Genomic DNA, 13463 nt, shown 5'->3' with positions numbered 1-13463 from the left:
CACTGCTGAAGTCTAGGAGCCGGAGTTTCACTGAACGCCGCATACACAGCAGACTAGCAGACTAGCAGGGATGCAGCGAGACAAGACAAGCAACGCCGGCGGGGCTGAAAAGTAAGAATATAGCGATTTACAGTGTCACTATTAAAACATTTGTGTTTTAAACAATGTAATTACAGTGGGTCGTGTTCTATGTTGCTTGTGTTCGAACAATAATGCTCCATTATTTAATAAAATGTCTCTTCAGGCCCGACCGGGAGGCCGCGATAATGTCGAAATACTACGATGGAGTTGAATTTCCTTTCTGTGACGAGTTCTCTAAATACGAAAAAATAGCAAAAATAGGACAAGGAACCTTTGGGTGAGTCTCGCAAACATATATATTTCCTATCTGTGTGTGTGACTAACGCATAGGCTATAAGAAGCACTCACGTTAGCTGTGCTTAGCTAACTTGTTAGAGGACAAGTAACGTTCAGGTAGTTAGGCCCAAACATGAACAATTCTGTTTCTCTCCGTGTGGGCAGCTGTTCAAAAATCATTTTTAGGACGGATATCTGTTATATGTTCAAGATACTTTGAAAATGTAGCTTACAAAGTCAAAGAACCTATTGTATAGTAGCTAATAGAGGGCTGTTGTAGTCTGTCACCTTAAAATAAACACATGCCTACAATTGTAAGTGAACATTTAGGTATTTAATCGTATATTAAAGATCCAAGCGAAATGACTGTTTGCATTATATGTTAAAAATATTATCCTAATGTGGTTTATAGTTACAACTTTGTTTTCTCTCTTTTTTTCAAAATCAAGTTTGAAAGCAAAGTAAAAGTATTTCATTAGTTCTGTTGTACCATTCTCTTCACAGGGAGGTGTTCAAGGCAAAGCACAGACAGACTGGGAAGAAGGTTGCACTGAAGAAAGTGTTGATGGAAAATGAGAAAGAAGGGGTAATATATACCACTCAGTGTAATGATGTTGATGTGGAGTCAGCATAAGCGTTTTTCCATATGACCAAAATGCTCTTTCTGGTTATGTGCACTGTGAGTTAAGCTCTTGCGTGGTGAATGAAAAATACCGTAATCAGTCGAGCTCTAATACTACAATTCACCATGGCAACGGGTAAATAAAAGGCAGCGCCTCAGTTTATGGGAGTATTTTTCCTTGTTTTAATGGAAGATAAAAAAGAAGAAACGGGGGAGCAACAGAGCACAAGAGAACTTCATCCTCGATCAGGATGAAGTGTGATAGATGTCATGTGTACAGAATGAACAACACAACAGTTACAACACAGTCGATGCATATGACATCAATGATTCATATGCGTAGTAATAATAGCAGAATAATGATAGAAAAATGATGACTACTCATAATGGTAGCAGTGGATACAAAAATGAATAATGATGATTAAAGCAGTAATGGTAATATAAGCGTGACTAATAATAATAGGAGTAACTGAGTGTCAGGTAGGACCACGGTCCAGGTAGAACCAGGATCCATGGAAACCCGAGAGGAGCTCAGTGTATCCTAGCACCCCCCAGCATTCTACGAGGTGGTCCAATGCAAGCCTGAGCCAGCCCTAACTTTAACTAACAATGACCACACCAATAACGGGATACGTTTCGAGAGTTTTTATTGCGTAATGGAATGATAGTTAGGTTTAGGAAGCAGAAGGGGTCGAGTGATGAAGGGATGTAGGGTAGGGATCGAGGTAGCGAGATGAGGGATGAAGGGAAGTGATGGTGGACAGTTGGTGTCCGGCGGCTGGTGGGAACGGAGACTGTTGAGTGGGGCCATCTCTGGGAAGCTCTAGCGGTGCAGAGTCCCCTGTCGTTCCTGTAATCCTGCAAGAGAGAAAAAATAGGAAAACAAAAAATGGGGTTGGGGGGGAGGGATGAGAGAACGGAGTCGAAGAGGAAGTGAACAGGTGTGTTGAGCTTAAATACTTGTGCAGGGGAAATGAGCCCTGTTCTGGGCGTGGTCCCGTTCCTGAACTAAGTTTATGAAACTAAATATAAGCGTTTGCAAAGAGGAAAGTCTTAAGCCTACTCTTATATTTGGTGAGGGTGCCTTCCCCCTGCACCGAATCTTTAAACTGGTTCCACAATAGAACCAGAACCACAGGTTCGTGCATAGCAGTTTTACTCCTGCAATGAGCCATTCCAATTTGCAGAGCTTAAAATACTTTCACACTTTTGGAGGATCGTCGGCCGTATTTTTTACCTGCAGCTTCTTCTCTGGGGGAGTACGGGCTTTGACTGGGCACAGCCGCTTCTTACAGGTGCCGAAGCACATTATGCAAATCAATCAATGCCGTTGGTCACGTTGGCGTATCGCCCCAGCCCTACTAGTGAGAGGTCAGCAGAGAGTTAGGAAATGTAAGCTCATAGACAAAGAGCTGTCGCTGAACTGACTCTATTCTGTTTGTTGCTATGCGTAGGCATCAGAAGGCAGACAGGAGTTGTCTCACATGCAATAGCAATAAAATCATGCCGCAGACAGTGTCTCATAGCTTAGCATCTGGATCAGTCACTTTCTGGTAAAGCTATTGCTGAGGAAGTACTATACACAAATACCTTGAAACTAAAGTTCCTGTATCGCACAACGGGGCAGTTTGATATTGGAATAATAAAAAGACATTAGTCATTAAGCACAGCTAAAGGTCCCCAACCTTATTTGCACCACGGACCGGTTTCATGTAAGACAATATTTTCATGGTGTGGCGGATAAACAAAACGAAATAAAATTATACGATCAGCATGAAAACAAATATAAAATGCATAAAAAATACAACTCACAATAAGGCTGAATCAGTGGAGCCCTGAGCTTGTTTCTCTGCAACGAGACAGTCCATCTGGGGTAACGGGAGACAATGACACCAGCAGTCTGTTCCTCATGTCCAGTCTACTCTGTCATTTAGTTTAGATTGCCGTCACTGCAGAACATCCTGTTTCACTGAGAGGATCTGTGAAATGGAAGCAGGTTTCAGTGCTTTAGTGGTGATCTCAGGATATTCAGCCTTGATTTGAATCCAAACACCAGCAGAGTTGTTGTCTCAAACATACTTTTAAGGCCACCGTCATTTACAACCTCCAGCAGCTGGTCTTCCTCTGTCGACACATGTTCTGCAGAGCGGGTTTAGCGTGTCAGAATTCCTGCTGATATTTAATCAGATTCCTGATGTCTGTTAGATGAAGCTTTCTTGTAGCTCTTCTTCTGTCTCCTTAGTGGCCTTCCCTCTTTGCAAAGAAGCTCTCCAAAAGTGTTTTACTCATTTTCACTAGTTTGTGGGCTTAATTTTTGAGGTAACGTATCACATGACCGAGACAAGCGTCTTGACATGTCAAGAGACACAAGGCGGAGTTAATTAGGAGAGAATCCGGGCATTTTTCAAAATAAAACTTCTTTCAGACTCTGATAATCAATAAAACGGAAATAATATAATATTTATTCTTTCTGTGTGGCGCGGTACCAAATGACCCACGGACCGGTACCGTGGTTGGGGAACGTTGATTTAGCAGATGCTTTTATGCAAAGCAACTTACAATTCAGAGTCTATCACATTTCTACACTGTAGGCTCTGCTTCGCCTTCGCGCTGTCGCTCAAAAGCACAACAACACAGGCCCTCGAAAGCTTCTTCTTCTCCTCCTTTGAGACCAACTGGCGGTTAGCAAACGACGAATTGGCGCATTACCGCCACCAACTGGTAAAATAAAATAAGTCATGAGACGTGTCGTATTTTGCCAGAGAAGGAAAATATGCTCATATTTCTGCAAAATAATTGCTGAAGTTTGAAGCTGCAGCGTGTGTACAGAGTGTGTGTTTTGTATTTATTTGTATTTATTTAAGTAAACTGTTAACAGTTAATATATTGTTCATAGTTAAAAAGTTTGAAGCTGTAGTTTTAAGCCAAGTGTTTTGTATTTATTTATATTTATAGTATACTTTAATCAGTTAATAACAATATGTCGGTTCAGGCACCGGTATAGTTTTAAAAGTATCGTTTTAGCACCGGTATCGAAAAAAACCCAAACGATACCCAACCCTAGTTACAACACTGATAGGGTGCCGCTTTGATTCCACCTGCTCGTCATGGTACAGCTAGATAGTAGAGCGTAGCCCGGAGCGTGTTTCTTATACAGGCACTTATGTTTTGAGATGTTGTTTTTTCAGATTATGAATGCTTTTATTGCTACTATTGTAGTGCTTATTATTTTTTTTTAATGAATTTGTAGAATGTCTTTAGTTTTGTCTCTTATGGTTTTAGGGATTCTGTGCATGTTATGTGTGATTGTCTTTATGTTATGTACTGTGTTTTGAAATTGGAAATGTAGTAAAAGGACACGGGGAAAAATGTTAAACTCCACCAGCAAAAGTCCCCAAACACAAGTCTGTCTGACTGACCTGGCCATTAACCGTGTCTTTTAAACTCCCTGGCATTCACTTTTGTGAATTGAACGCTGCTGTATACATGCTGTGCTCATAGTGCTGCTTGTCTTTGCTCAGAAAACTAAGTATTGACAACATGCTGAATTCATATCAGTGCATCAATGTTTCTTCAGTCATTATAGGAGTTTTCTCTGACTGCTTTGTTTCAGTTCCCAATCACAGCTCTCAGAGAGATCAAGATCCTGCAGCTGCTCAAACATGAGAATGTGGTCAACCTGATTGAGATCTGCCGAACCAAAGGTTGGTGTCAAAACTCTCCAGTCTATAAATGAATCAATTTCTGTCCTCATTTGGGTTTGTGTGCTTGTATTTTTAAGTTACTCGTTTGCCATACCTAAATATGTCTTCCTGTAACGGCGGGAGCAGCAAGCCTATGTTGCATAAAATGAGTTTGTTGGTTGTTTTTCATTCTTTCTTCCCTGTCGTTGTTCTTAAAGCTACTCAGTTCAACAGATACAAAGGCAGCATCTACCTGGTGTTTGACTTCTGTGAGCATGACCTGGCCGGGCTGTTGAGCAATGCCAATGTAAAGTTCACCCTTGCCGAGATCAAGAAGGTCATGCAGATGCTGCTCAATGGATTGTACTACATCCACAGAAACAAGGTGAGGCATTGATGAAGATGAACACCCCCTGGTTCTTTTGACAGATTTGGGATCTGAAACCAGGTCTCTGGTGATGAGGAAGGCTCACACTGAACTGATCCCACTGGTGCAGAAGAACACTCGTCTGTGGCAATATACTGTAGTTCAATTTACACTGATACCATATCATTTATCTAATATCCGTAATAAATGAAACACTTCCTTTTAGATCAAACCTCTAAACTGGGAGATTATAAATATCATAGAATATATAATGCGTCCGCAGCACAAGGCCGGGCTGCTGTGTTTGCGTACTGTAGCCCCCTACTGAGGTTCAGGCTCCGCCCCCAAGGGCCTGAAATCCTTTCTTTTAAATATATTTTTACACTTCTCATTTCAAACAATGACTAAAATGAGGCCCCATGATACAATATTATCACAATACTTATTAACGTTATGATATTGTTGCAATTTTACACAAACATTGCGTAGACGTAGAGTATTGCGATATCAAACATTGTGATTTATAACTTCTTTTTTTTTTAGCTGCAAATAAAACAGTTTGACAACATCTGTTGTATCTACTCGGCTCATATCACTTCAGTCATTTTCACTGCAGCAAAATGTTTTCGTCAGTGAAGCAGACAGGTGGACCAACACTGTCATACAAACATGTCACTGATGTTGCATCATGCCGCTGACAAACAGAACTGTTTTATTACAGTCTACATCAGGGGTCACTGATGGGCGGACCACGGTCCGGATCTGGACCGAGACGCCGTTGTATCCGGACCCAGGACCTAAAACCGATTTTATTTTGACGGAGCGCTTCTATTTTAACCGGCTCATCTCATCTTTTTCAGCCTTTACGGCACTTGTTCAGTGCAAGAAACCGCCGACCAATGCGTTATAAATCACATCACGTGATGCAGCTCAGCCAATCAAATATGGGTATTCTGACAAGTTTGCTGACTCGAGTGAGATGTTCACACACCGTGACACGGGGGAGAGATGAGGGAAGAGAATGAAGACTGCGAAAATTTCGTCAGTCAAAGAAGTTATTTCACATGACGTTCTCCAAAAAGAGAAAAGTGGTTAAAGAGACCAGATTCTTTAATCAAGAATGAACAGACTCTTATAGGTTCATTCTTCCCACGGACAGTTTAAAGCCAGTAGCTCTCACATGTTCAGAGACCGTGAAGCGTCACTACCAGACAAAGCACAACTCTTTTGCGCAAACATACCCACTCACCTCTAAAATGAAGTCACAGAAAATAAACGATCTCAGAGCCCAATATGATCAGAATCCTGACTCATGAATTCACTGTTCAACAATGATGTTGAACAGAGAGAATAGAGCTGAAACAAGTGTTAATAACCACAGAGAAAGTCCATGCTCACTAATTTCTCTTGTTAGAAGATGAGAAAAATATAATATTGATTTTTGATTGACATCACTTCACACCTGAATGAACTGAATTTAAAGCTGCAGGACAATTCGGTGAAATTCATTTTTCTAAAATGAAGTGCACATTAAAAAGCTTTTGTGACGACCGACCCCCATTTGGGGGTCGAGCGAGATCGTTTAGCATGGTAGCGTGTCGTAGATGCACTTTTCATAAACAAATGTAATTTATTCTCCACACATTATTTAATGAAAAAAGTCTGGGCAACATCATCATACCAGCCATTTTAAACACTGCAAACACAATTATACACAAACTAATATCATATCTAGAAGATTTACCACAATTGAACACTTTCATTGATAAGACAAGTGAATATATATATAGTTTAATATGTAGTTCTATAGCATATCAAATTAGAATAGAGCAGCGCAACAGCTGGTTCCAAAAATGAGAATTTGGCTTGACTTAGACCTCATTTATGCTGGCCTGCTTCAGTCAATCGAAGTAAAATTAGTTGTGGAGACTGTAACCAGGTTGTGCTATGACTGTGGCGTATTTTTAGGCTTCGATCTGTATTATTTCAAGTAAATATTTTCAATAAAAGTGCTTTCTTTTTTCAGGGGAACCTGAAACCTTTTCAATTTGAGCTGTGTGCCATCTTCATTCACTATTAACCAGTAACATATACACAATATTTACACATCTGAACAAATCTCACAAGTGTTACCTGTATTATAACATCAAAATTATTCAAATGGAGCTGGTAGTTACAGAATTAGTCTTTTTAATATGGGTATGCCATTTTCGAGGCCTAAAAATAGGCTCAGAGTAGAAAAGGTTTAAACCCAGGAAATACCGCCACATTTGTTCGTCATTCCTCTCACTGTTTCAATACCTTGTGATCTTCATCATTATTTTACCGTCTCTTGGATCAGATCCTTCACAGAGATATGAAGGCAGCCAACGTGCTCATCACCAGAGATGGTGTCCTGAAGCTGGCGGACTTTGGTTTAGCTCGAGCCTTCAGCCTGGCTAAAAACAGCCAGGGGAACCGCTACACCAACCGTGTGGTCACACTCTGGTACAGACCTCCAGAGCTGCTACTGGGTAAGAGACTACCATAAATCTCCAAACGACACACAGGCAGAAATGTGCTCATGCTCTCCTTCATCGTATTGCTATCCATTAATGGATGCAGTTCAGTTCACTGATTTGGTTGATCCTGCAGCAGCACCCAATCACACGGCTGCAGCTATTCGTAGTGCTACTGTGTCAATTCATTTATTCTAACTCGATCATTGTCATCAAACGTCAGAAAGGCATTCAGCAATGAATTCCAGCTCGCATTGATGCTGAGTTTACAAGGTGCAGCACAAATTCATTGAAATAAATAAATAAAGCACTTTTTTTCTATATTATAATTACTATTTATTTCTGATAGGTGAGCGAGACTACGGCCCCCCCATCGACCTGTGGGGCGCAGGCTGCATTATGGCAGAAATGTGGACCAGAAGTCCCATAATGCAAGGCAACACTGAGCAGCATCAACTCACTCTCATCAGCCAGCTATGTGGTTCCATCACTGCTGAGGTAAGATCAGTTCAGACTGAAGTTGCATTACTTGGTGACGTGCTTGTCTTCTCTGTCAACTGGATCATGAACCATTTTGGCTTTCCATCAGGTGTGGCCTGGCGTGGATAAGAAGTATGAGCTTTACCAGAAAATGGAGCTGCCCAAAGGCCAAAAGAGGAAGGTAAAGGATCGTCTCAAAGCTTATGTCAAAGACCCGTACGCCCTGGATCTGATCGATAAACTCCTGGTCCTGGACCCGGCACAGCGCATAGACAGCGACGACGCGCTCAACCACGACTTCTTCTGGTCCGACCCCATGCCCTCAGACCTGAAGAACATGCTCTCCACCCACAACATCTCCATGTTTGAATATCTGGCCCCACCCAGACGGAGAGGCCACATGCCACAGCAGCAGCCCAATCAGAACAGAAACCCAGCCACCACCAGTCAGACCGAGTTTGATCGAGTGTTTTAGTGGTTGAAGAAACTTATGGACGGTACTTCTCACAATTGACAGCTTTATTTCCGAACCAGCAGAATATTGAGGAAGCTACACATTCCTTTTTTGGTTGGTTTGGAGCTCTGCTGCTCTGTGTGTGTATGGCAGAGGATGCAGGTTGTTTGGGTTGACCAGGACTTTAATATTCAATTCATGCAAGCCATGCTATTATGTTCCAACTTTGTGCAGTCTCTCCAGTAATGGAGAGACTGATGTTCAGCTCTGTAGACATGGCCTGGCTGTGTGCTTGGTGGCCTTGATTAGACGAGGCCCAGACACCTTTTCATTGTGATTACCTGAGGAGAGATTCTGGTGGGTTTTTTTTCCTCCATTTTTAAATTTACATATTCACACATGATTATTGTTTTGTTCAAACAAATAGCTGTCTCTTTAAAGGCTGTGCAGTATTTGAGGTTATTTATTTTAAAACCTTTTATTTAAACTATTTTACACAAATAATTCACAAATGACCAAATGTTACATAAATAAAATAGTTATTACTGAACTTGACTAAGATTTTGTGTGATCATGGTATTTCCTGAGGTTTACACTCAAACACATTACAGTCATTGAGCAGACGCTTTCATCCAAAGTGAGTTACAATAAGTATTCAAGAGAACTACTAGCCACCAGAAGTCATAAGTGCATCTCCTTTTTTTAAACCAGCATCTAAGAGCATAAACCAGAAGTACAGTGAAGAAACAAACTAATACAATAAGTGCAGCAAACTAGTATGACTACAGTAAGTGCTGAGTGGAAGGCTCATGGTAGTACTTCAGAACACCGAAAATGTACCTTTATGTGAGCTGGTGTTCCTGTATATTTGTTATCCTGTCTAAAAACACAAGAGAGCAACAAGACTCATGAGAGCGTGTTCCTCCGGTCCTGTGACTGTGGCAGACTCAGGCTGTCGGGTGGAAAAACTCAAATAACACAAACGCGCCTCCAGTAGGTGGCAGCATCACATTACTGTATCATTGGGTAGTGTATACATGTATTTGTTTTCTACTGAATTCTTGGCAATCTTCTTTCTTCGAGCTAATTATAATGCAACCCTTCTGCCATGTCTGTTACCTGTATGTTGGAATGACAAATGTTCAGACATGTTTAGGTTGTTCTGATTGTCCCCATTGAAGACCTGCAGTGCTTTCTGGAACAGCTGTAACCAAAACTGAATGTTACGCTTCAAGCTAAATGAATTTCATTTTGAGTCCTCGTGTCTGGTTCCCTAGAACCTTCTGGTGGTCCAGGTAAGAACCTGCTGTTGATCTTAAATCAAATGTATCAATTGTGCACCACAAAAACTCCTTATCAAGCCAATACTCTATCTAAAGCCTGGTTTCAGTAAAGACTGCAACGGAAGTTAGATGGTAACCATGTATCTGTGTCACATCCATAGACTATATATTTAGTTTTATCTTTTTTTTTTTTATTCTTGGCAATGTAAATGACAGACTTCAAGTAAACATAGTTAGCCTACCCTACCTCCAAAGAAAAGCCATGAAAAGTGACCAGCAGGCAGATGCGAACATGACAGCAGGGATATAGATACCCTACTAAATGTACAAGTAGGAAACACACGGAGTAGACCAGAAGGTCCTCGTCACTGACTGCTCAGCAGGAAGGAGGAAGGAGGACAACCTTTGATTCCATCTACGGCTCTCTGCAGCATTTATGCATATGTATCCAGTGAGGGCATCGACTCAGGAGGCAGAATAACATAGTGTAAAGATACTAAGACAATCAATTTCCCCTCCAACAGTGAAGATGATGACATCAGATAGTGAAGCCCACCACCATGACCATCTCTGCCCCCCGCACACCTTCCAGCTCCACCAACCAGAACGTGGCCCTGTTGGAGCTGGACTTTGCTAAATTCAAAGAGCTGACCCAGGTCAGACTGTCTGGCCCCCCAGACAGCACTGAAGCAGCTTAAAGAGGAGCTCCAGCAGCTCAAGAGAGGCAGTGAGGCCTTCTCAGAGGACTGGTAGAGGCACTCTAACAGGAGAACAGTGTGATCTGTGCTCAGTGAGCCAAAGTGAAGGAGGATGCTGAGAATATACTGTAGAAAGGACAATGACAAGTAAAGAGACACAGACTGTCCCCGCCAGTGTCCCTAACCCCTGCATTGTCTCGGCCCCAGCCCAACAATGCCCTGGCTCCTCCTGATACATCAACAACCAGCTCTACCCATCACAGCTTGCCTTCACTCAGCCTGAAGAACAAACCCCACTAGTGGTCCTGCTGGATGAGTCTGATGGGAAATTCCTAGACACAAAAAGTGCTGTCTAAACGCTGCAGCACCACAGGCCAGTGTTAAAAAAAGGAGACCCTCATTAGGCCTCAGTATCTGGTGATCCACACAGGAACAAATGACCTGCACAGTCTCCGTAGGAACACTGCTGAGGCAGAGAGGAAGATGGCGGAGTAGGCCGGTAAGGAATTCCCAGACACCCGCATTGTGTTCTCCACCCTGTGCCTAGGACAGACACCCCTCCTCATGTCATCCATGACATTAATATGGAGATCAGAAGACGATGCCTTACCCAATGTCCACCTGGCCCTCCACCCAACCGTTGAAACCTGGGACCTCCTTGATGGACTCCATCTACACAAAGAAAGGATGGGGATATATTCAAAGACGCAGACTTTCCATCCCTTTAGAGACCATCCCAGACCCCCTCCTCCCCATCACCCCCCCAGGATCAACCCTCATGCTCTGAGGAGACACTACAGTTCAGCCTTCACCACCGTAAACAGTCCTATGCTGCAGTAGTCCAGCCTGCTGTCCTATTCCCTCTCCCTGCTACTTCTGAGCTGGGAGACGTCAGAGAGATGCTGCACCCCCGGCTTCTGTCCAGAGAAGACATACAAAGTCGGAACACCTTCACACTTGAGTAACAGAACAACATGGAAATCTATTGTCATAATAGTTGTCGGTTCTTAGTAATGTTAGTGAAAATGGTTCATGTCTCCGGGAAATTCAGATCAATAATTATTCCGCATTGTGAATATAAAAATAGTTTTCATATGTATCTCACTGTACAGATTAATTCTGAGTGCTTAGTTTTCTTTTTATTGCTTTAATTATATATAAATTGGAATATTCAGGGTCTTAACTCCTCCCCCTTTGAGCTAAAGAGTGGAAACCCTGAATCCATAGAATCTATGTTGATGTAATTATATTACGACACATTGAATCAAAATGAGCTTCTCCCTCACTATCCTCCAGGATATAATGAAGTAATGGTGCCCGCTATTCAAAAATATACGCAAAGGCAGCTCATCACGGGGATCTTGTGTGTTATAAAGGAGAACTTTGTCGTCAGATGTCACCAGTAAAACATGGTGAACGCAGCATTTGGTTGGGGTTAGATCGGGCATGGGCAGAACTGATAGGAAGCTATCTGTAGACTTCATTAAGAAATCACCGATCTCCAGGTCGAGTGAAATGTACTTCTAATTGGAGTTCTGAATGGACGAACAGGAATTGATCCTGATATCATCCGCCCACAGGACAACCACCATGTGTTTGGTGGACTCCTCCACTGTCAGTGCATTCACTGTCAGACGACAACCAAATAAATGTCTTCTTTAAACTCTCCAGTCAAATGAGTGACACACAAAGGGAATCCAGTCAAATGCATGAATGGATTTCTACTTACAGATGTGCACCAGAGAGGAGACACATTCATAATGGCCTGAACTCAACAATAGATGACGTGTCAATATATGAACAAAGGACCCTGGACAAGAGTCTGAATCTAAATCAATATGTCTCTACCAGAGCTGGTGTAAACAAGGCCATTGATGATATCAATATATTTCACAAGACAGATATTAAAGCTGACCTTAAGGCAAAATGGTGACATGTTTTTTTAACAAGAATGTAAGACCTGAGAAAAATAAAAAACACTGTCAACCAAACAACCAGCCCTGCACTTTATGTATTCTGCAATTTGAAGCAAATACAAATGTACAATTAGGATTAAAAAAAACAAAATGATACTTACATGAAACAATGCATTAAACAAAATCAATTCTGGGGTATGTGGAACAACTTCAACACAAAAAAGCACAAGCACATCATCCAGAATGCTGACATCTGAAGAGCACATTTTCAAAATCTGTACAAAGACATCAAATTAAATCTAACGAATTAATATCAATGTATTGTGAAAGAAAAGCTCCAAACATTCGAAGAAACAATTAAAGACAACAAGCCCTTGATTTCCCAACTGCGTGGGAAGAACTGAGCACACAGACACGATCTCTCCGGCTAAGGGAAGCTTGTGGCCCAGACAACACTAACAACTCGATGTCAAATGCAGCATCGTATTGCAGTCAGGATGTTCTCCTGACATCTGCTGCAGCAGTGTCATCTCCTCCATTCATAAGAGTGGGGACAAACCAGACCATGGTATCAGTGTCCAGGTCAAACATTCGCTTGTATTCTGAATGAAAGAATACTAGATTTCCTTCATGAACACTTCATCTTCAGAATCCAATTGGTTTCCTCCCAAAACACCGACCATGTACATAGCCTTCACACGTCCATGAACAAACACGTACACCAAACACACAAGGATGAAAGACATTCACTTGTTGCATCGACTCTAAGAAAGCGTTGACTCTATTTGGCGTGAAGGAGTCTATTACAGTCTTCTTCAGTGTGAGATGGGAGACAACATGTCTGATCTGGTGAAGTCAATGGATTCAGAAAATACATGTGCTGTTGAAATAGAGAGAAACAAAGTGAACTGTCACCCAGAGAAGAGGTGTTGGTCAGGCTGACTTTAATCATGTGGATATAAATGAAGTGTTGAGTTCTCTCCCTCCTCGATAGAGAGGTGTCTGTTTGATGCTGATGACTGAACAAGGACTACAACAGCTGGACACAGTAGAAAGGTTCTGTCCCCACTGTCCCTGACAGGAAATATGAAGAAAAGGAACGCTT

General features: G+C 41.9%; 1 protein-coding gene across 1 annotated transcript; it reads left to right on the top strand.

The window, feature by feature from the left end:
• Window positions 1-54: 54 nt before the first annotated feature.
• On the top strand, window positions 55-9011 carry cdk9 (cyclin-dependent kinase 9 (CDC2-related kinase)). The gene is made up of 8 exons (XM_079290197.1): window positions 55-111; window positions 245-358; window positions 862-943; window positions 4593-4683; window positions 4881-5047; window positions 7371-7542; window positions 7877-8025; window positions 8117-9011. Exons 1-8 carry the CDS (start codon window positions 71-73, stop codon window positions 8480-8482), a joined length of 1182 nt encoding a protein of 393 aa, XP_079146323.1. The 5' UTR covers window positions 55-70; the 3' UTR covers window positions 8483-9011.
• Window positions 9012-13463: the final 4452 nt, after the last annotated feature.

Source organism: Melanostigma gelatinosum, assembly GCF_949748355.1.
Source record: "Melanostigma gelatinosum genome assembly, chromosome: 18".
Lineage (NCBI taxonomy): Eukaryota > Metazoa > Chordata > Actinopteri > Perciformes > Zoarcidae > Melanostigma > Melanostigma gelatinosum.
The sequence above is the reverse complement of the archived record's forward strand: the minus strand, read 5'-3'. Positions and strand labels throughout refer to the sequence as shown.